Raw genomic sequence first — 26975 nt, forward strand, 5'->3', positions numbered from 1 at the left:
GCCCTAGACATGCCAATGAGAGCCCAAACTATCAGCTGCCTAGCTGAACCCTCTGCTTCACCAACCATGGGGAGGACTTTGGGCTACACAACGGGCAGCACCGATCAAGACAAATCCAGACTTCCAAGCAGGCTACATCACCACAAGCAGGGTGAGGAGAATTAGAGAAGGAATGATGGAAATAAAGGAACATCATGAATAAAACATTAAAATATTATTCTAAACCATGAATCAAAAACTCAGGCCCAGCACACCACATTCAGGCAAGGAGCGTGAAATTTACTTAAACTTCTCCATTTCTGTTTGGTTTGGACAGTACTGTGTTATCATAGTTTTGCTGTTGTTAATACTGTGTCAACACTTTCATTACAAGCTTTAGGCTCCAGGATTTGTAAATGGACTGCAAACTTTACAAATGGAAACTGTTGCTCAAAGACCAGGATCCCTAGGACAGCCAGGAGAAAGTCACTATTACAGACTTTTGTGTATGTGTATAATTCAAAATTAGGCTAGAATTTGGGACATCAAATTAAAATGCTATTTGTCCCCTGGAGGGATTCCCAAGTGGTGGTTGAAAATGAGAGATGATTAGGCCCTTTAGAAAGGTTTCAGTTGATACTGATGTGATTCGAGAACAAATAGGTCAAGATTATGAAATAGGGGTACATACCATCATTTAGGTAATTGGAGAATGTGTGCCTGGGGTTTTTTCATGTCAACAAGGCTGATATATTTCGATACGCAGTGTGATAGTTCCCTGACATGTCAAGTCCCCTGAGAGTTTCTAACCCTAGATAAGGAGGAGCAGGTCCAAAGGTATGGGTGAAGGCTGGCCTCTGATTGTCATCTTCAGGAAAGGGCTACATTGCCACCTACCCTTTAACCCTCTTAGAAATGCAGTTTTCTCCCTTAGACAGAGCATCCTGACCTCTCAAGGTCAAGATGCTTCCTCCCCACTGAGAGAAATGTTGGCATGTATATTTTAATCAAAAGCTGGTCCAGAGCCCTAGACATGCCAATGAGAGCCCAAACTATCAGCTGCCTAGCTGAACCCTCTGCTTCACCAACCATGGGGAGGACTTTGGGCTACACAACAGGCAGCGCTGATCATCATGGTCTCTACGAGCACCCTTGGCTTTGTCCATACAGCCTGGCCAACTCCACCGCATGCCACAGGGTGCTGAGAACAGCACATGTTCTTCTGCAGAAAGTTTCCAACTGTGCAGGTGGGTCCCGGCCAAGGAAGCCTGAGAGGAGCCAGGTGGCGAACAGCCCGTGCGCATACCCTCAGGGATAAGATGAGACATGTCTGCATCCTGGACTCAGCATCCCAACAGCCAGTGCGTGGCGGTGACTCAGGCAGTGGGTGCTCAGCGGAGCCTGGACTGTCCCTGGCAAAACAGTCTTTTCTCCGCCTGGGAACTGAGCAAGAATGTCCCCAGTAGGGCACTGACCATGTGCCAGGGATCAGCCTGGGAGTTTGTTTGATTTTTCTATTTTCCTACAGATGGACCAAGGCTTTTGGCTTTGCAAGAACTCAACCTCTTCTTGCCATCAGCTGTTTCATGCTCACCAGCTCACCAGCTGAGCAAAGATTCATGAGGTCTCCTAAGTCCTTACCCATGTAACCCTCTCTCCCTTCATTCTTCCTTTTCCTGTAGCAATTCAGTTGGCCCCCAGGGTTCCAACCATCACCAGGGTCCAGTGCTTTTCATCACAGGTTGGTCTGACTTCCTCCAACGGTGGCTCTTCCCATCCTGACCCATGGCCTCACTCTCAAATCTTAACCCTTTCCATACATCCTCGGAAAAGCATCTTGGAACCCCCACTAAGTAGGCCAGCAAAAACCTTTACCTTCGAACCAAAGAAAATACTAAATCCATGAAGTCACTTAAGCCATGCTTCCAACGAGAGGGAAACTCAAAATGTTTTATACAGCAACCTATAAGAAACTCATTTTGTGGGATGTTTCACATTCCAGCCCATGCTTATTCCCCCATATATCCCTGCCAGTAATATCAACCAGATGTGGCAAAGAAGTCTGTGCAGAATTGTAAAAATTACAAGCATATTCTGTAATTCCAAAGCATTGTAAAGTCACAGCTTGGTTTTCTTTCTTAAAAAAAGAAATGTAAAAACTTTCCAAGCTGGCAGAATGTACTCAAATACAAGTATTGCTTGATCACTTTAGAAGATTCTCCTGCTGGCCCAAAGAACTGGAAAACGTAAAACCTCACTCTTTCTCTGATAAATTGAGGGAACTTAGAAAGATACTCGCAAACATGCATTTAAATCTATAAATTCTTCTCTTTTAATGTTTCAAGGCTTAATATCCTAGATCTCAGATACGAGCATAGGTTCATATATGCTCATATGAGCATAAAAGTACAAACCCCGAGTCTTGAAAGCTTCAGAGCTCCACGACTGCTCTCTTATTCTCCCCTCCCCCTACCACCCACCTATCGTTTTTTTCAAGATGTATTTCAGTGCCAGCAGCACAAAAACAGAAAAATATATAGAACTGGGGGTCAGAACAACCTGGGTTTATTCCTGGTGAGTTAGCTAAACTCATGCCTCAGTTTCATCATCTGTGTAGTGGGCACAAATACACCTACCTTGAAAGAGGGCCAAAGATGGCAAATGCATAAGGTGTGTAATGCACAGTAGGTGCTTATGAAATGTTTGGTGCCTTCTCTACTTCCCAACCTATAAAATAACAGGGTTGTACTAGATCAGTGTTTCCCAAAATATGCCCCATGGGTGGGTGACCTACACCAAAATCATCTGCTTACAGAGTCAAATCCTTAGGCTCATTCCAGATCTAATGAACTAGAGTCCTTGGGGACAAGGCCTGGGAATCAACATTTTAACTAGGACCTCAAAGGATTTTTTTTCTATAGGCCAATCTAAGAACCACTGCAATCTAGATCCTTGCTCTGCAAAGTGTGGTCAAGCAGAAATGCAGAGTCCTAGGGCCCACCCCAGAGCTGCAGAACCAGAGTCCACATTTTAACCAGATTCCCAGGTATTCAGATATGCAGTCAAGGTTGAAAAATGCTGGTCCAGATAACTTTTACTTCTAGCCCTTTTATTCAATAGGATGAGTCTATAAGGCAATTCAAAGTATTATCCTTACAATCAACTGTGTGAACAAGGCCAAAGGCTTCTGTGCTCAGTTGCATAAAGTCTCAGTGAAGGGAGAATAGAAACCTTGCCTGACTTCTTTCCCTCGCTCCAGCTTCAGGCACTACAGTGAATGCGACTCACACAAAACTGAAACCCCAAGAGTGCCAGGGTACCCACTGCAATCATTATCTGTCCACATGCAGACTAAAGCTAAACCCGTCTTCAAGCACGTGATGAAGCCTGTCATAAAGCGAGAGGAAGGCTGGCCTTGCCGCAGCGCTCGGGGGTTGGGGGGATGTTGGAGGAGGAAGCAGAGTTCCAATGGGCGAGGATTCTTTCCCTGAGACTGAGGTAGCCGTGCCCCTGGAAAAAGTGACCCCGTGTCTGCGATGGTGAGGCTGGTCTCACCGTCTGCCCCTGGCCTCTGAAGGCTGGGCCAGCCCAGAAGCGGGACAGGTCTCCTGGATCCAGCTCCAGGCAGGCCGTCTCTGAAGCCCCCTCCCCCAATGGATTGGCTTTCCCCTCATCCTATTACCATTTTACCACATCAGATAACAACTCTGCTGGAAAACTGAGTAGTATGGGTTTTGTTTTCTCCACTGGGTTTTCACTTTTATAGCACTGTTTCACATCAGTGCGGAGTTTTATGGAGACACACATTGCATGTACTTATGTTTTAAAGGTTAGTGCAGAATTGGAAGACTCAGGTGGCTGCGAAAGGATCTCCGAGAAGCAGAAGGTAGAGGTACGGCGTTCCAGTCAGCCAACAAATCTGGGCTCACGTAGGGCTTCAGAGATAGAAAAGCACCGCAGCACTGGCTGAGCTTCTATCAGGGCCGCGCCGGCACTTCAGCTACTAACTCCTTATGACTCTAGCATGGGGATTGTGGTGAGGGTGTGCGCTCTGCGCTCAGGCAAGCCTGAGTTTGAATTTTAGCTTTGCCAGTGACCTTGAGCAAGCTGTCCAAATCTCTAGGACTCTGTCTGTTTGTCTCTAAACTGGGGATAATGGAGTATCTAACCTCTTAAACCTGAAAATGGTGGTGGTGGTTTAATCGCTAAGTTGTGTCTGACTCTCGGACACGACTGAGAGACTTCACTTTCACTTTTCACTTTCATGCATTGGAGAAGGAAATGGCAACCCACTCCAGTGTTCTTGCCTGGAGAATCCCAGGGGCAGGGGGAGCCTGGTGGGCTGCCGTCTACGGGGTCGCACAGAGTCGGACACGACTCAAGCGACTTAGCAGCAGCAGCAGCAGTGTCTGACTCTTGAGACCGCAAGGACTGTACCCCGCCAGGCTCTTCTGTCCATTCTCCAGGCAAGAGTACTAGAGAGGGTTGCCATTGCCTTCTCCAGGGGATCTTCCAGATGGAAGGATTGAATCTTGCATTGCAACCAGATTCTTTACCAACTGAGCCACCAAGGAAGAGAAGCTACCTGAAAGCAGATCGCAGAGAGATTCACAATAAATATGCAGAAAACACTTGGGATCTATTATGTGCTGATGTGTCCATTCATTTGTTCAAGTTCCTGCCCCCAGGACTTAAATGAGGCTCTATTTGGAGACTGGGTCTTTGATGAGTTCACTAAGTGTGGCCCTAAGACAACACGAGTCGTGTCCTTGTGACAGAAGGATGGGACCTCACGGGCGAGCGTGAACAGGACAACCGCAGCAGAAGCACAAGAAGACCATCAGCTGCAAGGCAAGGAGAGAGGCCTCCGGAAACCAGCCCTGCCAGCACTCAGATCTGAAACTTCCAGGCTGTAAGCCGTGAGGAAACACATTTCTGTTATGTAAGCCATCTGGTCTGAGGCACTTCACTGTCACAGGCCCAGCAAACTAAGACAGGAGCTCTGACTAGTATCCCTGTTGTCTAGCTAATCAACCAGAGACTGAGATAGTTGAGGTCACATGCCTAGGGTCAGTCAGCAGAGGGTGGGATCCAAACCCAGGTCTGGGCAGTTCCCTGACTTTTTCCTCCACTATTGGACTGCTTCAAAGAAATCCCACACGCCACAGTTAAGACCCCAAGCAGCCAAATAAATAAATATTTAAAGAAAAAAAAAAAGAAAGAAAGAAACATTAGATCACTTAGCAAAGCACAGATGCAGAAATGCAGCTTCTGGTTTGTTTGGGGATATGGGCATGGAGCTTCCCAGGTGGTATGGTGGAACCCACCTGCCAATGCAGGAGATACAAGAGAAGCAGGTTCAGTCCCTGGGTAGGGAAGATCCCCTGGAGGAGAGCTTGGCAATCCATTCCAGTATTCTTGCCTGGAGAATCCCACGGTCAGAGGAGCCTGGTGGACTGCAGTCCATGGGGTCGCAAAGAGCTGGGCATGACTGAGCCTGCACACAGCATGGATACGCATGGCTGTGTGACTGGGGCAGAACATGATAATATGAAGGAGAGGTACAAGCAAGCAGAAAGCGACAGTGGAGGGGATGGCTTGCTCGCTGCAAGTAAGCTCCTTGAAAACTGAGGTCTCACAACTCTGGGAGGGGGCAGCAGCCCAGTGACCTGGGACACAGTTGGCTGTCCACTTTTCACATTGTTTTCAGCTGCCTGGCAATCAACTTCCCGAGTCTTGCAACCCCACTGACCCAAGTGAGCAACAGCAGTTTAACCCCTGCGGCATTTTTTTAAATCCGCCAAATACCTTGCAGGACTGTGTGGAGAGTAACTGGGGGCCTCTGTCCTGCTGCCAGTGCAGCTGCTTCTTCAGTCAGGCTTTAAACCACTATCAGCTATGTAACGAACTCTTCTGCCACGAATCCACGAGACATGGGCCAGAAGGACCCCAGGGGTCTGCTCAGCCTTAGCTGGCAAAGTCAAACTCGTAAAAAGCAGTTGCAAAACTCCGTGTCCCTCTCATTCCCTTCAAAGCTCCCTAATCTGGGGAAAGGCAGACAGCTTTTAATTACTGTTTTCATCTTGTCTTTTGCTTCTCTGAAGGAATTTCTGGCAACATTAACCACTTAACTTCCAAATAACCAGAAACTTTTCACTCCTTCCCCCAGTGTATAGGTAAAAGAGAAAGCTGGAAGGAGAGGCACGAAAGGAGAAATCAGTAACCTACAGACCATATAACAGGCTGTGCTCCATCCCAGCCTCTCTGAATCAGGCCCGGAGAGGTGAAGTAACATGCCTAAGGTCACACAGCTTGTGGGTGGCAGAGCCAGTGCGAGGGTCGGGATCGTCCCACTCCTGGTACCTCCCTCAACCCTCCTCTATTTCAGAGCCTAAACTCTTTGCCAGGTTCTCAAATGTTGACATCAGAGATGCCAAAGCCCCAGCATATGCACCATTCCTATCAGTTAGCCGGCAAAAGCTAACCATGGCCATTTTCACCGAGTGCTTTCTGTGCTCTATATTCAATGCTAAAGGTTGTCCCTGGGCTGTTTCCAAGCATATTACAAACCCCTGGAGAAGGAGGTTCTATTATAGTCTATTTTACTGATCAACAACATGAGACCAAAGAGGTTAAGTATTAATAATTTGCCCATAGTCTCATTACAAGTAATTGGCAGCTCTTTAACACTTTTCCTTCACTGCCATCTCCTAAGACCTGGGTCAGGAGTGAGAGAAAAGAAAGAGCAGAAATACAGCTCTGACACCTGAAAATCTTATAATCTACCTCAGGATTCAGTCAGTTCAGTCACTCAGTTGTGTCCGACTCTTTGCGACCCCATGGACTGCAGCACACCAGGCCTCCCTGTCCATCATCAACTCCCAGAGTTTACTCAAACTCATGCCCATTGAGTCAGTGATGTCATCCAACCATCTCATCCTCTGTCTTCCCTTCTCCTCCTGCCCTCAATCTTTCCCAGCATCAGGGTCTTTTCCAAGGAGTCAGTTCTTTGCATCAGGTGGCCAAAGTATTGGAGTTTCAGCTTTAGCATCAGTCCTTCCAATGAATACCCAGGACTGATTTCCTTTAGGATGGACTGGCTGGCTCTCCTTGTAGTCCAAGGGACTCTCAAGAGGCAGTTTCCCCCTCAGTCAGTCTCTCTCATCAGGAAGCTTCCATAAGCCTCTTATCCTCCTCCATCAGAGGGCAGACAGACTGAAAACCTCAGGATTAGAGTGAGCTAATATTTACTGAGTGCCCAAGGTAGGACAGAGACCTTGCTGGGTGTTCTACAGACCACAATGGTATTACCTAAGCCACAGGGCACTTCTGCATTCTAGGATGCTGTGGCTCATGCTGTGTACCGAAGGACAAAGTGAGAGCGTAGACATGGCACTACTACACACACGCACCAAGGGATCTGATGGTGCTGCATCTGAGGGGTGTGGGTAACCAGCCAAGGTCTGATAAAAACTCTCATTTTTAGCATGACTTCAGCTCCCCACAATAGTTAGCACAGCCGTGTAGCATGAGAGAAATACTCTGCAGCAACATGCATGCGCTCTGCTCCCCATTCCAGTGTATCCTGGTTATACACATACACAGAGAGTACTTAGGTAGGTCAGACAATCCTTCTGAGCTTCAGAAGTAGATTTAATAATGATTCTCTTTGCAGAATTGCTGTGAAGGCTGAAACCTGCACACTGAGGCAGAATCAAAAGAGCTGCTGCTGCTTAGAAATATGAGCTATACAGACAAGTAGTTTAAAATCCGAGCCTTAGTTTCCTCATCTATAAAATGGGCGTATTGAGGCAGAGAGCTAATTGTAGGAGAGTGAACGCACAGTCTTCGGAGTCAGATTACCCGCATTTGGTTCCTGGCTCAGTCACTGAGGAAGTGTATGAATCTGGGCAAGTCCCTGGACCTCTCCGAGCCCCAGTTTCCCGTCTGTGGAAAAGCAGTCACGGTCCCTACCCCCACACTGTCATCAGGTGCATCAAACGAGCTACGTGCAAAGCATCAGAGGAGCATCTGGGACGCAGCGTTTGCTACTGTCATTACCTTGAAGTGTTATTGTGAAAATCCAAGCCATTCAGTGGAAGCACAGGGAACTGCACAGACTAGATGCTCAATAAACTTGTAGACATCAGATGTGTTTAAGTTCGGGGGTCTCTCGCTCCGTCTTCTGATAATAGAATTACTCTTTTCTTTGGGAAATCCATTCCCAGGACCCACACCATCATCGCCAAAAAACTGGTTAATCAGAGGACACCGTCTCACCAGCCACAGTCACCTGCTCAGAGTCTGAGGTGTGACCAAGGTAAGCAACTGACTCTCAGTTCTTTTTTGCATGTCTGTTGTCAGTGACACCCTCTCCACCCTGGTTGCTAGGTTACTTCCCTCTGAGTCTCCTGCTGCTGTCTGCCATCCCGTGCACACTTCCAAGGGCTGGAGGGAGTGAGATGAAGTCCTGATGACACCACCATGCCCCTGGATCCAGCAGTTTCTAAACCCAGTCACAGGGGCTTCCCTGGTAGCTCAGTGATAAAGAGTCTGCCTGCCAATGCAGAAGACACGAGTTCGAACCCTGACTGGGAAGATGCCACATGACCCAGAGCAACTAAGCTTGTGTGCCTCAACTATTGAGCCTGTGCTCTAGAGACTGCAAGCCAAGACGGCCGAGACCCGCATGCCCTAGAGCCTGTGCGCCACAACAAAGAAATCCACTGCAATGAGGAGCCCGCACACTGCAACCAGAGAGGAGCCCCTACTTGCCGCAACCAAAGAAAAGCCTGTTCCGCAGTGAAGATCCAGCACAACCAAAATAAATACATAGAATTATTCAAGAAAATAAGAATAATAAATAAAGCCAGCCAACCATAGCAACCACTGGCCTTCTCATGCACATGAACTGATGCACTTCCCCTTTGGGTTAGACCGATTTAAGTCATGCTTCTGTCACTGCTGCTGCTGCTGCTAAGTCGCTTCAGTCGTATCGGACTCTGTGCTACGCCATGGATGGCAACCCACCAGGCTCCCCCGTCCCTGGGATTCTCCAGGCAAGAACACTGGAGTGGGTTGCCATTTCCTTCTCCAGTGTATGAAAGGGAAAAGTGAAAGTGAAGTCGCTCAGTCGTGTCGGACTCAGTGACCCCATGGCCTGCAGCCCACCGGGCTCCTCCGTCCGTGGGATTTTCCAGGCAGGAGCACTGGAGTGGGAGCCATTGCCTTCTCCGCTTCTGTCACTAGTTAGTAGCAATATTATAATAACATTGGTTCCCAATGAATATCATTTCCCTTTCCCATCACTACATGTCTTAAAATATGACCATAGCTTTTCCAAAAGGTGTTTTTCAGATAATCATTGAATATGAAGCAGTTTTTGTCTACAGATCTAGTAAGAGAAGGTGTGTTAGAATGGCTGCTTAAACCTCATGGCAGGCTGTGGAGGAGACAGCCACCCAGCAGCCCCATTTAGCATTCCTTGGAAAATGGCTCGCTGCGTCTACTGAGATTCAGTGCTCTTTTAAAACAGAGCCAGTGGCATATGTATACACACTCATGATTGCACATTTATTGATTTCTAATTTGCACCCTGCTTACTTCCAAACAGGCCCTGGAGTGGCTGACAAAATAAGACAAAGACACAAGAGGGCCATTAAGAAAAATCAAAGACCAAGCCCAGAGAGAAAAAGGGATTGCTGATTATAGCCAAAACCCAGGTTAATAAAGCTGCTTCAGTGAAAAATATATACATTCAGCTCTCAGCTCTTTGGCAGCTATTCAGAGTGTGTCCTGACGGGGTGGGTACAGGGCATCCTTCATATCTGCAGCTCAACACCCAGCACAGAGGCCAGGCACCTGGGAGAAGCTTCCTGAATGAACGATGGATAAAAGATTCAAAGCTCCCTGAGTGCACTGCTCATAACCCGAGGCCTGTATCATCTATCCACCCACTCCTGAGGGCCTCTGTGTGTCACACTGGGCCTGGCCAGGAGCCTGGAGAGGAATGGACCTCTCCAACCGCTGTTCTCTGGCTTGAAGCGAAAGCTCCATGTAACAGATCACAGCTCCGATGGCAGCTCCTCGTCCCTTCAAGTCTCCCATGAAAGGAGAGGAGAAGCAAGTTGTGAAGATGGCCGTTGCAGGAGTAACAATAGTTATCTATGCTGATTATGTGTGCAGAGCACTTTAAACCCTAGAAAATGCAGGCACAGCGTAATCTCTTTGGGTGCAGAGAGCTCCTTGGTGAGGTATATGAACGGAAGAGGGGGCCTCTCATCATTTCCTGATGAGGACACAGGCACAGACGACCTGTGGCTCTCCCGACCTCTCTCAGTCAGAAAGCAGCCATGAGGCTGCCACACTGGACTCCCCACACCCCTGTGCTGCCTGCCTGGGCCTGTACCCTGCATCTCAGAGACCTGTTACCACGGCCTGAAACGCCTCCTCTGCCCAGATCAAGATCAGCTCTGCCTAAAATGGGCATCTGCTGATGTCTGCGCAGAGCAGGAACCAACCCCTCCCCCAACCTCCTGCAGCAGCGGGACCCTCAGACCCCGCCTGCTCAAAGCTGCCCGGCAGCCCAGCCCCACAGGCACCTTCTGTTTGCTGGAAAGTGATGCTGAGAGTCCAGGTGGACGGCATACAGTCTGTACGGTTTAGTTAAAGGCAGGCTGAAAGGCACAAGGTAGTGCTGTGTGGAGAGTCGGCTATTAAGCGAGTGTTTAAGGAAAGAACTCTCCAGGAAGAGGAAGGGAAAAACCAGAGTGGTTTCCCCATCTGCCCATTTGGTACCGCTTATTCAGCTCTGCCAGATACACACTGCACTTCATCCACCCTCACATCCATCAAGGCAGATGAAGAGTGGAAGAGTGGAAGGGAGGCGTACTCTTTCCCACATTTAGTACAGTCAGTCGGGTGGACTGAGCAAGAGAAAGGGAGTACCAGCCAGACACGACTGTGACAAAGTCCAGGTGCACCCAAGAGAAGGCAAGCAAGACCACCGTAGCACTGAGAGACTGACTATAGTCTCTTGCTGTGTGTAACAGATACAATTTCCTAATTCAGAACTCATTCTTAAGTGCACATGCAAACATGTGTTTCATATTTCCCAATTTATCCTGGAGCCTACATGCACCAGTGGACCGCATGCGTAGGTATTAAACATGGCCATTGGAATGGGAATGGTGGCCACCATGCATAAACCTCTCCAGTAACGTCACAGTCCTCCCAGCCACGTTGTAAATCTCGCTGCCTGATTGCTAAGCAGCCAGACACTTGTTGCTCCAACCAGAAAGTTAAGCCTTGGGCAAGCAGTTCACCCCATAACATACACTAGTCACCGCCAGTAGGACTTCCAGATACAGTCCTGAAGCTGTTCACTGTCGGCAATCAGCACTCGCCTAACACCCCCAGTCCATGAATCACACTTTCTATCCGGATGTGTTTCTCCAGTTCTTGAGTATCCAAACTCTCATGCTAAATAAATACACAAAGACATCTCCAAGTCTCCCTGCTTCATTATATCCTGGACCATCCCAAAGAGAAAGCAAAATTCAAGGTTTTTCTTCCTTTCCCACACAAATCACAGACCTCCAGATCCAGAGTTCCCGGACTGGAAGTGGGAGGAAGCAGGCACAGGGCAGGAACCCTTCTAGCCAGCAAGGAGGTGAGGCTGACAGGTTTAATCCAAACCACTGCCCTCCGAGACTGTCTTGTGTGAACCAACTCACCTCCAAGCCCCCCTCGGGGCATTTCCCTGAGGTACATTCAGACCCAGGTGAAAGGATGGATTTCCTCCCTCCATGTAAAGGAGACACGCACTAGCCTAAGTCCACAGCTCTCACCGGCCACTTCAGTGACTCTCTGAAGGAAGGGAGCAGAAAAGGTGGGCTGGAGGGGAGCACAGGGACCCCCATGCTGAAGCCGGACTCCGGATGCCCACACGTGCGGACTCACTGCCACGCTCCACGTGGTCAGGGCTCCCCGCGCTAAGGCAGCCACATCCTCTGCATCAGCAAATGCAGGCAAGACCCAAGGCAGAGAAAGTAAGTTCACTCTACTCACAGTCTGGTGAGCTTCAGGTTGCTCTGGAAAAGCAGCTCTGGGAGGACCTGCAGCTTATTCTTGTTCAGGCGTCTGAAAGGGGAAAAGAAAAAGAAAATGAAGAGATGTCAAGAGGACAGGAAACTGGATCAAGGGTAGTCACAGACCCCCCCTCAATCAATCCATCAACAGGTCTTAAAGGCTTCTAGATCTTTCATCATGGGATGCTCAGCACGTGGAAGGCATATTCTATCTTGCAAAATGTGGAGTCCAGTGGGGGATAAAAGGCAAAGGTGCGTGGAAAGCAGGAACACAACGTGCTTGCTGTCTCTCCCCCGTCCCGAGCCTCAGACAGACGACACTCAGTGAGGACAACATTCTTTCCCAGGAACCTCAGACAGGCTTTTGAACTCATCTCACCAATTGCCTGCTCTAAGTAGCTATTGCCAGCTGATGGGACGGGCATGTGAAATGGGTCCCTAAAAATAAATAAAATGCCAGAGAGAATATTCCAGATTCTAAGTGGGTGGTGGGGGCAGGGAGGACAGACAGCCCCCATTATAGGAGCAGAGAAGAGAGTGGGCACATCACCGTGGGTTCAAGGGCCAAAATGGGCCCTCGGTACTTTTGCCTTTGTGGGCACCTTCCTCTATTTAAAAAATTAAATATTATATTGTATAACTATGAAAGTGAAAGTCGCTCAGTTGTGTCTGACTCTTTGCTACCCCGTGGACTATACAGTCCATGGAATTCTCCAGGCCAGAATACTGGAATGTGCACCCATTCCCCCTCCAGGGGATCTTCCCAACCCAGGAATCAAACCAGGGTCTCCTACATTGCAGGCGGATTCTTTACCAACTGAGCTATCAGGGAAGCCCACTGTATAACTATGCTGGTATTAAAACAAATACATTAAGATTATATAACATTTACTTGACCTAAACACTCACTTTTTTTCTTTTAATTTTTAAAGAAATTAAACCATCTTCATGGGTCCCTTAAAAGCGATGTTGGCCCTGGGTGCTGTCCCCACTGTGCCCAACAGGGAAGCCGGCCACTGTCTAGGTGGGCGGTGGGGCTGAAGGCCAGTCCAGGAGGGACAGCCCATGTCAGATGGCGGCAGCAGAGCCAGACTCTGTCCTGAGAATGGTCCACGCTAATACCCACGGCAAAGAAGGCCACCTGAGCTTCCAAGGCATGGTGAGTCACTGCTGCCGCCCCCATGAAGGCTGCTTTCCTGGGAGTGTGAGGCCAGAAGGGAAAGCCTGCCCCATGCTTGGGGCTTCCCAGATGGCGCTGGTGCAGGAGATGTAAGAGACTTGGGTTCGATCCCTGGGTCGGGAAGATCCTCTGGAGGATCCTCTGGAGGATCCTCTGGAGGAGTGGAGGAAGCCACTCCAGTATTCTTGCCTGGAGAATCTCATGGACAGAGGAGCCTGGCAGTTTATAGTCCATGGAGTCACAAAGAGTAGGACACGACTGAAGTGACCTGGCATGCAGGCACACTCCATGCTAACCCCCAGGCCCTCTCTATCCAAATCTCATTCGGTTCAGTTCAGTCGCTCATTCATGTCTCTTTGTGACCCCATGGACTGTAGCATGCCAGGCTTCCCTGTCCATCACCAACTCCCAGAGTTTACTCAAACTCATGTGCATCAAGTCGGTGATGCCATCCAACCATCTCATCCTCTGACATCCCCTTCTCCTCCTGCCTTCAATCTTTCCCAGCATCAGGGTCTTTTCCAGTGAGTCAGTTCTTCGTATCAGGTGGTCAAAGTATTAGAGTTTCAGCTTCAGCATCAGTCCTTCCAGTGGATATTCAGGATTGATTTCCTTTAGGATTGACTAGTTGGATCTCCTTGCAGTCCAGGGGACTCTCAAGAGTCTTCTCCAACACCACAGTTCAAAAGCATCAATTCTTCTTCACTCAACTTTCTTTATAGTCAAACTCTCACATCCATACATGACCACTGGAAAAACCATAGCTTTGACTAGATGGACCTTTGTCAGTAAATGTCATTATGCAGCCTAATCACTGAAGCCCAAACCAGTGTCCCCAAATCTCCTCAGAGTCCTCAGATTCTTACTCCCAAGAGTCTCCCAGTGCAAAGACCAGTTTACAGATGGCTGAACCTCTCTGCTTAAACTATGCATGTTTGGCTATGTGGAATAACCATGTTATTCCATCTTAGAGCTAAGTGAACTGAAGAGAAGAAAAGGTGAACTTCTTCCCAGCTTCTGGCCCCAAAGCCCACACTCTCATAGTGCTCCAAGCAGCTAGGATTCCAGGGGGTGGGGTGCGGTTGGGGATAGGATATTGTTATTTGCCCTTTTTTATTCCAGGTCAACAGATAAAAACTTGAGAGGCACAGGACACCAGAAGGGAGTTTACAAGGGCAAAGCATGTGGGGGAGAAGCATTTACGACCTCAAGGAATGAGGTTCTGGTGAGAAGCGTGTGGCTCAGCCCTGAAGGGGTGCACACCGAGTGCAGGCAAGTGTGGACCACGCACACTCTGTGGTGACACTCTGACTGGAAGGAAGCCAGAGGGAAGGCTGGCAAGTGGGGCAAGTGAGCTCAAGTTCCCTGCCCCACCTAACTCCCTGTGCTCTTTTCCATTTTTAAAAACAGAGGTTATAAAAAAAGCCTTAACATAGAACTGACCATCTTAACCATTTTTAAGTGAAGTATGTTCACGTCGTCGTGCAACACATCCCCAGAGCTTTACCATCATGCGAAGCCGAAGCCCGTGCGCGTGAGACGACAGCGCCGCCCCGCCCCCGCCGTGTCCCTGGTGGCCCCATCCCGCTGCACTTGCTCTCATCACTCCCAGTACCTGCTCTGTGTGCTCCTGTCACTAAAGTGGGGAGAACGGGGCGCCCCAGAGGACAGGAAGGTGAGAGGAAGTCTACCCCTTGTTTACAGCCATTCCCGTACAGCCAGTGATAACTGAGTGTGTGTGCGTGTATGCTCTGTGACCCCAAGGACTGCAGCCTGTCAGACCCCTCTGTCTGTGATAAGCCACTTTCTTATACGGATTCTTATGGGGAAGAATCCCTTAGAAGAAACGGAGTAGCCCTCACAGTCAGCAAAAGAGTCCGAAATGCGGTACTTGGATGCAATCTCAAAAATGACAGAATGATCTCTGTTCGTTTCTAAGACAAACCATTCAATATCACAGTAATCCAAGTCTATGCCCCAATCAAAATGCTGAAGGAGCTGAAGTTGAACGGTTCTATGAAGACCTACAAAACCTTGTTAGAAGTAACACCCAAAAAAGACGTCCTTTTCATTAGAGGGGACTGGAATGCAAAAGCAGGAAGTCAGGAGATACCTGGAGTAAAGGCAAATTTGGCATTGGAGTACAAAATGAAGCAGGGCAAAGGCTAACAGAGTTTTGCCAAGAGAATGCACTGGTCATAGCAAACACCCTCTTCCAAAAACATAAGAGAAGACTCTACACATGGACATCACCAGATGGTCAACACTGAAATCAGAATGATTATATTCTTTGCTGCCAAATATGGAGAAGCTCTATACAGGTGGCAAAAATAAGAACGGGAGCTGACTGTGGCTCAGATCATGAACTCCTTATTGCCAAATTCAGACTTAAATTGAAGAAAGCAGGGAAAACCATTAGACCATTCAGGTATGACCTAACTCAAATCCCTTATGATTATACAGTGGAAATGACAAACAGATTCAAGGGATTAGATCTGATAGAGAGAGCGCCTGGAGAACTGTGGACGGAGGTTCGCAACATTGTACAGGAGGCAGTGATCAAGACCATCCCCAAGAAAAAGAAGTGTAAAAAGGCAAAATGGTTGTCTGAGGAGGCCTTACAAATAGCTGAGAGAACAGAAGCTAAAGGCAAAGGAGAAAAGGAAAGATATACCCATTTGAATACACAGTTCCAAAGAATAGCAAGGAGAGATAAGAAAGCCTTAATCAGTGATCAATGCAAAGAATAGAGGAAAACATTAGAATGGGAAAAATTAAAGATCTCTTCAAGAAAATTAGAGATACCAAGGGAACATTTCAGGCAAAGATGGGCTCAATAAAGGACAGAAATGGTAGGGACCTAACAGAAGCAGAAGATATTAAGGAGAGGTGGCAAGAATACACAGAAGAACTGTACAAAAAAGAGCTTCATGACCCAGATAATCACAGTGGTGTGATCACTCACCTACAGCCAGATATCCTGGAATGTGAAGTCAAGTCGGCCTTAGGAAGCATCACTACGAACAAAGCTAGTGGAGGTGATGGAATTCCAGTTGAGCTATTTCATATCCTAAAAGATGATGCTTTGAAAGTGCTGCATTCAATATGCCAGCAAATTTGGAAAACTCAGCAGTGGCCACAGGACTGGGAAAGGGCAGTTTTCATTCCAATCCCAAAGGAAGGCAATGTCAAGGAATGCTCAAACTACCACATAATTGCATTCATCTCACATGCTAGCAAAGTAATGCTCAATATTCTCTAAGCCAGGCTTCAACAGTACGTGAACCATGAACTTTCAGATGTGCAACCTGGATTTAGACAAGGTAGAGAAACCAGAGATCAAATTGCCAACATCCACTGGATCATCAAAAAAGCAAGAGAGTTCCAGAAAAACATCTACTTCTGCTTTACTGACTACACCAAAGCCTTTGACTGTGTGGATCACAACACACTGTGGAATTCTTCAAGACATGGGAATACCAGATCACCTGACCTGCCTCCTGAGAAATCTGTATGCAGGTCAAGAAGCAACAGTTAGAACTGGACATGGAACAACAGATTGGTTCCAAATAGGAAAAGGAGTATATTGTCAAAGCTGTATATTGTCACCCTGCTTATTTAACTTATATGCAGAGCACATCATATGAAATGCTGGGCTGGATGAAGCACAAACTGGAATTAAGATTACTGGGAGAAATATCAATAAACTCAGATATACAGATGACACAACCCTTATGGCAGAAAGCGAAGAAGAACTAAAAAGCCTCTTGATGAAAGAGAAAGAGGAGAGCGAAAAAGTTGGCTTAAATTCAACATTCAGAGAACTAACATCATGGCATACGGTCCCATCACTTCATGGCAAATAGATGGGAAACAATGGAAACAGTGACAGACTTTATTTTGGGGGGCTCCAAAATCACTGCAGCCGTGAAATTAAAAGACACTTGCTCCTTGGGAGAAAAGCTATGATCAAACTAGACAGCATATTAAAAAGCAGAGACACTACTTTGCTAACAAAGGTCCATCTAATCAAAGCTCTGTTTTTTTCAGTAGTCATGTATGGATGTGAAAGCTGGACTATAAAGAAAGCTGAGCGAAGAAAAGTTGATGCTTTTGAACTGTGGTGTTGGAGAAGACTCTTGAGAGTCTCTTGGACTGCAAGGAGATCAACACCAGTCAATACTAAAGGAAATTAGTCCTGAATATCCACTGGAAGGACTGATGCTGAAGCTGAAACTTCAATACTTTGGCCACCTGATGCGAAGAGCTGACTCATTGGGAAAGACCTAGATGCTGGGAAAGGTTGAAGGCTGGAGGAGAAGGGGACGACAGAGGATGAGACGGTTGGATGGCGTCATCAACTCAATGGACATGAGTTTGAACAAGCTCCAGGAGATGGTGATGGACAGGGAGGCCTGCTGTGCCACACAGTCCATGGGGTTGAAAAGAGTCAGACATAACTGAGCCACTGAACTGAACTGAACACGGCAAAGCACTGGTCCCGGAGAAGGTGTGGTGCTTTGACTCTGGGATCGGCCAGACTGGGTTCAGGTCTGGCTGTATTGTGCTCTTGCCATAGGACCTTGGGGAAGTTACCTCACTTCTTAAGCCTCAGTTTTCCACCTGCAAAATAACTCTACTCAGTAGGTTAGAGTAAATCTTGACACAGTGTATGTAAAAGCATCTAGCACTGCAGTGAGTGCATGGCATCATCGAAATGAGCTGCTTTATAACTCTGTGTCAGACACTGCACTACGTGCTGGAAAGGTAGGATCTCGGGTAGTGCAGCTCAGAGACTGGGGTCATTACCACCAGCATCTTATGGATAAAGGGTATCAAGGAACTTCCCTGGTGGCCCAGTGGTTAAGAATCCACCTGCCAATGCACAGGACACAGGTTTGATCCCTGCTCGAGGAAGACTCCACATGCTACAAGACACCTAAGCCCATGAGCTGCAAAAAGAAAAGCCCCTGCAGTGAAAAGCCCACACACTGCGACTTGAGAGTAGCCCCGACTTTAAGCACCTAGAGTAAGCCTGCACGCAGTCAACAATAAATAAATAGAAAGATTCTGTGGACTTCTCCAGGCCAGAATACTGGAGTGGGTAGCCCTCCCCTTCTCCAGGGGATCTTCCCAATCCAGGGTTCAAACTCAAGTCTCCAACATTGCAGGCAGATTATTTACCAGCTGAGCCACCAGGGAAGCCCAAGAATACTGGACTGAGTAGCTTATCCCTTCTCCAGAGAATCTTCCCAACCCAGCTATCCTGAAGCGAGGACTCCTGCATTGCAGGCAGATTCTTTACCAGCTGAGCTATCAGGGAAGCCAGACAGATAGATAGATAAAGGATGTCAACAAATGGAGAGGTGAAGCCCCCTCTGCAAGGCCACTGTGATAGGAAATTGCGGAGGCAGGATGTTGACCCCAGAGGTCTGCCTCCAGAGCCTGGTTCTAAACCACTGGGGTTACTGGAAGCCTCTCTATCAGTAACAGCTCCCTTCCCCCCACCCCCGCCCTTTTCTCCCCTTCTTGTCTTTTTGGCTCTGCTTCCTTTCATCCAGGGTGGCCACCTCCTCTGCCCCTGCCCAGACCACCATCTGCCCTGAGGACACTTCCCTCCCTGAGAAGGATGCTTTTGGGTCCCCGAGGCCAGCAGTGGGCCTCCAGGTAGGTCTGTCTGGAACCTTCCTCTACATCCACAGCTGCACAAAGCCTGGTAAGAGTTACACCCAGACAGCCAGTGCTCCCATCCAGGCAAAAGTCCTGAAATCTGGCCCACCACGGCTTGCAGTAAGGAGGGTATTGAGTGTGCTCAAAGCTCAAAACCAGAGTTGAAGCTAAAAATAAAACCAGCTTGGCTCTGAGGCTCCAGGAAGGGAAGGAATCATTTTCAGTTCTTTGCCGGTATTTGCAGCCGGACAAAAATAAAAACACAACCAAATTTAGCCAATTGTGTGCTGCCTGCTGCTTCATAAACCCTGAATGAGGATTCCAGGCCGGTTGGGCTGGGCTCTCCTTCCTTTAAAAGCCTCAGGGTCTTTCTGCTTTGGCTTGGGCGGGCCGCACGCCATTTCTCTGTTATCGAGGGGTGCTTGATACATTTCTAGTTCATCCCATCCTGGGATTTATTCATTCTTATTTAGAGAGCCAAGTTGGTCTGAAAGGTCTTACTTGAAAAGCTGATGAAGCCTCCAGGCTGCATAAGGTGCACTTCTCACATGGCTGCTTTAAGAGCAGCTCCCGAACAGGAAAATGAACAGAGGGAAACAGGTCTTTCTCCTGCCAGAGGGGCAGATAAGCGCTGGGCTGCAGACAGCGGCTATTGGCCTCCGTGCCCTCCATCACTCACGCCATCTGCTGCTCTGTCACCTGGGTCCAGAGGTAGAAATCTGCCACAGTTCAAATTGGAAATAAACCTGTGATGCCTGTATGGAAAAAAGGACCGAATGGGACCCGCATGAGGGCAGGCCTGAGGAGGTCAGCAGACAAGACATGGGCCCGGCCAGTGATAAGTCAAGTCCATCTGGATGTCTTCTCTTCCTCTAAGATCAACTCTCCTTTTCAGCTTTCCTGCTGGAACAATCGGAGCATCAGGGTCAAGAAGTCCACGGGCTTCCAGCTGCAAGGTCATTCTGTTTTTCAGCCTGAACTGTGAAGCCCCAAGAAATAGAGTCTTGGCTTTGTGGTATCACTGATGGCCTTCTTGGAGGAACCTGGGCGTAAGATCTAATTAGAGATTTTTTCCACCTTATTGAATTCTTTCATTTGTCTGTCCATTAAACCTATCCAACCACTAATTTATCCATTCATAAAACCACCCTCTACCCCTATGTCTGTCCATCCATCCATCCATCCATCCATCCATCTTCCCAGTCATTTTTCAATATGAACATACAAAGATGATTAAGATACGGTTCCTTTCTCTATCCGCATGAATAAGATGTAGATGAAGAAGGATGTCAGATGCTAGCGAAGGAGACTGACATGGAAACAAAACTCTGTAGCACGATCTTGTGAGCAAAGCTATCGTGCGGGCACATGAGGAGGAGCAGCTAACCCAGACCTGGGACAGGAAGGCTTCCTGAAGAAACTGGTTTGGAGTTTTTGTTTACTTGTTTGCTTGTTTGAAGCATAATTTTGACTCTTCAGGAGACAGGGACAACGGGTTCTAGACTTTGAGAGCAGTATGTGCATGGAGGGCCAGGAGACTGAAGAGCAACTTTTGGGAAACAGGGCTGCATTGCAGGGACTAGATGGCTCGAGAAACACAAGTGGTGATGCTCTAGGGCTAAGCAGAGCTCATATTAATGAGGGTTCTTGCGGATCGTGATAAAGGACTTCGGCTTGGCTGTGTATTCAGAGTCGGGGGAGCCACAGACAGAGTCTGAGCAAGGGAATGACCATCTGTTTTGGATTTTAACAAGTTCTCTTGAGCAGTACAGAGAAGGCAATGGCACCCCACTCCAGTACTCTTGCCTGGAAAATCCCATGGACAGAGGAGCCTGGTAGGCTGCAGTCCATGAGGTCGCTAAGAGTCAGAGAGGACTGAGCGACTTCACTTTCACTTTTCACTTTCATGCACTGGAGAAGGAAATGGCAACCCACTCCAGTGTTCTTGCCTGGAGAATCCCAGGGACGGGGGAGCCTGGTGGGCTGCTGTCTATGGGGTCGCATAGAGTCGGACATGACTGAAGTGACTTAGCAGCAGCAGCTTGAGTAGCAGTAAGCCTGGTTTGAAAGAGGGTGGAATCAGAAGCAAGGCGAGCAATTAAGAGGGCTCCTGAGTAATCGCTGTGGCTGTGTGAGGCCCTGGGGAAGGGGAGGAGTCACACTGGAGTGGAGGAGCGAGATCTGAAGTCTCAACCACAGGGTTTTGTGAGTAAATGCATATGAGGGGTACAGGAGTGAAGGGGTTAAAAGTGGCCCCAGGGGCTCCCACTTGGGTAACTGATTAATCAAAATGACCAATTAGTGCTAAAAAAAAATAGAGATGAGAGGACCATCACACAGAAGGGACTATGTTCAGATTCAGGATTTCTAAACCACTAGGATCCCTCAAATAATTCTGACAACTAGTGGCAGTAGCTGGTAATAACACGAAGACCACGAGTCAGGCACTGTACGAGGGGCTTCCCATGTCCAGTTCATTTAACTCCCCACAGAATAACTTCAAGAATAGTACTAGTGGTCACCCTATAATAATGAAAACAAGGGCCTAAGACGGTTAAGCCACCTGCCCAGAGCCAAACTCAGTCAAAAAGATGGTGATGGACTTGAACACAGATGTGTGTACTTGGTCTCTCAGTTGTGTCCGATTCTTTTTGATCCTTTGGACTGTAGCCTGCCAGGCTCCTATGTCCAGGGGATTTTCCAGACAAGAATAGTGGAGTGGGTTGCCATTTCCTCCTCCAGGGGATCGTCCTGAGCCAGGGATTAAACCCACATTTACCTAATGCCAAACCTGTGCTCTTAGCTACCATGGTTAATGATGGTAATTAATTTAGCCCTCATTATAGATTGTCATGACTTATTACCTCGTGTGTGGGTCTCATCTTCCCATTAAGTTCTAAAGGTCCTTAAGTGGGAAATATGTCTAATATCTGCTCAGTGACCCGCTGTGAGCCAACACAACCCCAGGGATACAAGGGAGCTTTTAGTAAGGGCTTCTTGAATTTCATGAATAAGTCATAAACTGGGAATGGTCAATTAAGGGAACCTGAAAAATCAATAGCTTTTCTGGGCTGGGTGAAGGGAATCATCCTGTTTGCAGGTAAACAAGACTCCCAGAAGATCTAATTGCTTGAGTCTGTCTGCTTCCAGAATCTTCTTGGAGACTCAGCTTCCAGAGTCAGCTGCCTCACTACTGACCTACTGGGCAGAAAGGCAGGAGAGGATGGGGCCAGGGTAGCCTCTTAGTGGGTGCAGGATAGATGAGAGGCCTCCAGGCCAGAAGGAAGCTGGCTCAGCAGCCACAGGATGCCTCCCGTTTCTTCGGGAGGTGTGGAATGCTCAGCTGCTCAGCTAAGGCCCGAGGGAGGAAGGAAGTCAGTGGGCTAATTCCCAAAGGTCACAAGACTGTTGGCTTTAGTAATGAAATGAATTGAATCCCCTTCTCCAGGCACTTTCTTAGGCAGGCTGGATGGCTTCCAGGTCTTCTGGTGTTTTCAGAAACACCAACAAGGGCAAAAGTGGCTTTGCTATTTGGAGCAGAAGCTCCAGGCCTCCCCCAGTGGAGGGGGAGACATTCTGGCAGAACCTACAAGGGCAGAACCCACGAGAAGGGCAGAACCAAATTCAGAGGCCTCAAACCCCAACTTGGAGGTGGCACTCTCATCCATGAGGATGTACAGATGTCACTCGACGTATCAGGGGAACTCCTCAGCAGAGCAGAGTCAAGAGCAGAGAGGCCTGAATAGGGCTTGTCTCTACAGATATTCACTGTAGCCACTGATGGCCTCATATTTTCTTGGTTTCCTCACCTGCCCACCTCATCAAGTTCAGGTTTTTTCTTGCTATGCAAATTTCATAATGCAAATTGGATGTAACCTGATCAGCTCAGCAAGAAACCTGACCTGTGCTGACTGCTGGCTTACAGCACTGTCCAGATCACAGAGGGTCCCTGCACACAAAAGAGAAAAGCCTGCTGGCCTCCAGGTTCAACACCCAGGAGCCACTTTGGTTAGTGACTGGCTGTTCTCTGCCACTGGGATTTCCCTCTTTTTTAATAATGTCTTTCTCTAAAAAGACGTTTTGCGTGGGGGGTTGGGGGGGGGGTGGACAGGTGGGTAGCAGCTTTATTGCGCTCTGACAGGGCTTCCTTTTTAATAGCACTCCTGGACCAAGCCACAATTTAATTTCATGGTTTGGAAGCCAGTTGACCTGGCTTCCCAAATCTTGTCTTCCATGGAATTCAGCATTTGCTCAGTGACATTTAGGTTGACTTCTGTCAGTTTTGAAAATGTGTTATTTTTAGTTGGTAACTTCAAAATGTCCTAATAGCAATTAAAAACCTTTACTTTTGACATTCCTGTAAGAGAAACAACTTTGTCATCCTAGTCTAAAACTCTTGCCCTAAGCAGTTTTTTCCCCACTGAGTTGTTTCAGAGAATCCTTTTTTTAAAAAAAAATAGCTTTAAGTTTATTTTAGGAACAGAATTATTATATAATAGCAAAACTTGAACCTTGTGAGATACCCAAGAGGGCATCTGTGATGGGCTTTGCAGTGTGCTGCAAAGGCTTGCTAAATGGCAGCTGTTACGGCCACTATGGAGAAGGCGATGGCACCCCACTCCAGTACTCTTGCCTGGAAAATCCCATGGATGGAGGAGCCTGGTGGGCTGCAGTCCATGGGGTCGCTAAGAGTCGGGAACGACTGAGCGACTTCACTTTCATTTTTCACCTTCATGCATTGGAGAAGGACATGGCAACCCACTCCAGTGTTCTTGCCTGGAGAATCCCAGGGACGGGGGAGCCTGGTGGGCTGCCGTCTATGGGGTCGCACAGAGTCGGACACGACTGAAGTGACTCAGCAGCAGCAGCAGCACGGCCACTGTTGTTTTCATTATCATCATTCCTAGATACCCCAGGAGGTCAGAAATAGGGGAGATTTATTTCTCCTTCATAGATGACTGTATTGGTCAGCAAGGCTATTAACAGTAACAAATGAACTCCAAAATCTCATTGCATTAACACAACAGACATGGATTTCACACTCACATAAAAACTTGCTTCATCTTGTAGAGAACACAGAATGGTGGGGAGGAGTGGGAGGGAGGAGCTACAACAGGTCTTCAGTTCCCTGACCTCCTAGTAACTAACATCACTTCTCTCAGTCTATTGGCCAGAACTAGTCACATGGCCACACCTAACCGCAAAAGAAGACAGGAAATCTACAGGACACTTGGGTATTTGGTGAGAACTACCACTATAACCAACTCATCTTGGAATCAAAGCAACAATAATGACCTCTTTATCTTGTTGTTCTTCCTTCTTTCCTTCTTTCCTATCAATGCCAGGCCCTTACAGCATGCTAAGTACAGTGGGAGGAGCTTAAATGCATTATCTTACTTCATCCTTAAAGCAACACTGTTATTGTCAGTATCTTACACAAGCAAACTGAGGGACAGAGAGGTTATGGAGCTTGTCTAAACTCACACAGCTGATAAGGCTTTGACAGAAGTCTCTCTGACACCAAAACCGGTATTAGAATCCCTTCACCATTCTGCTTCCTTAACTCTTTGGTTCTTGGTTGACCAGAAGGCCTCCCAACAATTCTAGGAAAGAGCCAGTAACAAGGAGTTGTTGCTCAGTCACTAAGTCATGTCCAACTCTTTGATACTTCATGGTCTGCAGCACGCCAGGCTCCCCTCTCCTCCGCTATCTCCTAGAGTTTTCTTAAACTTATGTCCATTGAATTGATGATGTCATCCAACTATCTCATCATCTGTCATCCCCTTTTCCTCCTGTCCTCAATCCTTCCCAGTATCAGAGTCTTTTCCAATGAGTTGGCTATTCACATTTAGGTGGCCAAAATATTGGCGCTTCAACCTCAGCATCAGTCCTTCCAGTAAATACACAGAGTATTCACTCATTTTGCATTTGCAGGAGAAACTGAGTCAAAGCAGACTAGGAAACTAACCCTGTGGTCCTTGGCCTTATTGTCCAAGGCATCTGGTTTCAGAAGAAGGCTCTGAAGGTCCCAGCAAATCACTGCCCCCAAGCCAGGGAGGGAGGACAAACCTGAGCTGTCCCAGTCATTTAGTTCAGTCACTCAGTCGTGTCCGACGCTTTGTGACCCCATGAATCGCAGCACGCCAGGTCTCCCTGTCCATCACCAACTCCTGGAGTTCACCCAAACTCATGTCCATCGAGTTAGTGATACCATCCAGCCATCTCATCCTCTGTCGTCCCCTTCTCCTCCTGCCCCCAATCCCTCCCAGCATCAGAGTCGTTTCCAATGAGTCAACTCTTCGCATGAGGTGGCCAAAGTATTGGAGTTTCAGCTTTAGCATCAGTCCTTCCAATGAACACCCAGGACTCATCTCCTTTAGGATGGACTGGTTGGACCTCCTTGCAGTCCAGGGGACTCTCAAGAGTCTTCTCCAACATCACAGTTCAAAAGCATCAATTCTTCGTCGCTCAGCTTTTTTCACAGTCCAACTCTCATATCCATACACGACCACTGGAAAAACCATAGCCTTGACTAGATGGATCTTTGTTGGCAAAGTAATGTCTCTGCTTTTGAATATGCTATCTAGGTTGGTCATAACTTTCCTTCCAAGGAGTAAGCATCTTTTAATTTCATGGCTGCAGTCACCATCAACATTTGGAGCCCCCAAAAATAAAGTCTGACACTGTTTCCACTGTTTCCCCATCTATTTCCCATGAAGGGATGGGACCAGATGCCATGATCTTCATTTTCTGAATGTTGAGCTTTAACCCAACTTTTCACTCTCCTCTTTCACTTTCATCAAGAGGCTTTTGAGTTCCTCTTCACTTTCTGCCATAAGGGTGGTGTCATCTGCATATCTGAGGTTATTGATACTTCTCCCAGTGATCTTGATTCCAGCTTGTGTTTCTTCCAGCCCAGCGTTTCTCATGATGTACTCTGCATATGAGTTAAATAAGCAGGGTGACAATATACAGCCTTGACATACTCCTTTTCCTATTTGGAACCAGTCTGTTGTTCCATGTCCAGTTCTAACTGTTCATTCCTGACCTGCATACAGGTTTCTCAAGAGGCAGGTCAGGTGGTCTGGTATTTCCATCTCTTTCAGAATTTTCCACAGTTTGTTGTGATCCACACAGTCAAAGGCTTTGGCATAGTCAATAAAGCAGAAATAGATGTTTTTCTGGAACTCTCTTGATTTTTCCATGATCCAGTGGATGTTGGCAATTTGATCTCTGGTTCCTCTGCCTTTTCTAAAACCAGCTTGTACATCTGGAAGTTCACGGTTGACGTATTGCTGAAGCCTGGCTTGGAGAATTTTGATCATTACTTTACTAGCATGTGCTGCTGCTGCTACTGCTGCTGCTAAGTCACTTCAGTCGTGTCCGACTCTGTGTGACCCCATAGATGGCAGCCCACCAGGCTCTGCCGTCCCTGGGATTCTCTAGGCAAGAACACTGGAGTGGGTTGCCATTTCCTTCTCCAATGCATGAAACTGAAAAGTCAAAGTGAAGTCGCTCAGTCATGTCTGGCCCTCAGCGACCCCATTGACTGCAGCCTTCCAGGCTCCTCCGTCCATGGGATTTTCCAGGCAAGAGTACCAGAGTGGGGTGCCATTGCCTTCTCCATTACTAGCGTGTGAGATGAGTGCAATTGTGCAGTAGCTTGAGCATTCTTTGGCATTGCCTTTCTTTGGGATTGGAATGAAAACTGACCTTTTCCAGTCCTGTGGCCACTGCTGAGTTTTCCAAATTTGCTGGCATATTGAGTGCAGCACTTTCACAGCATCATCTTTCAGGATTTGAAATAGCTCAACTGGAATTCCGTCACCTGCACTAGCTTTATCCATGTATGCTTATTTCACTTTCAGATCTAAAAGGGTCTGTGCCTTCAGAAACCCCCCAAGGGCATTCTCAGCTCCCTGTCTGTCCTTGTGGGTGACTCTGTCCTGAGACATCTTTCCAGCTCTAGACAGCCCTGGGGCTTGCCCAGGATTCAACACTCCAGTGTGAAAAGAAAACAGGCACAAAGACTCTAAAACAACCCTTTTTGAACTTTC

The 26975-nt window shown here is 47.7% G+C and overlaps 1 protein-coding gene across 2 annotated transcripts in view; it reads right to left on the minus strand.

Moving 5' to 3' along the window:
• SLIT3 (slit guidance ligand 3) overlaps positions 1 to 26975 on the minus strand; it is a 729759-nt gene that overhangs the window by 583721 nt on the left and 119063 nt on the right. For both annotated transcript variants that reach the window (XM_044932473.2, XM_044932474.2), the window contains exon 4: positions 12049 to 12120. In XM_044932473.2, the coding sequence (XP_044788408.2) occupies positions 12049 to 12120 (72 nt within the window). The remainder of the gene's footprint in view (positions 1 to 12048; positions 12121 to 26975) is intronic.

The sequence above is a fragment of the Bubalus bubalis genome, chromosome 19, assembly GCF_019923935.1.
Source record: "Bubalus bubalis isolate 160015118507 breed Murrah chromosome 19, NDDB_SH_1, whole genome shotgun sequence".
NCBI classification, from domain to species: Eukaryota; Metazoa; Chordata; class Mammalia; order Artiodactyla; family Bovidae; genus Bubalus; species Bubalus bubalis.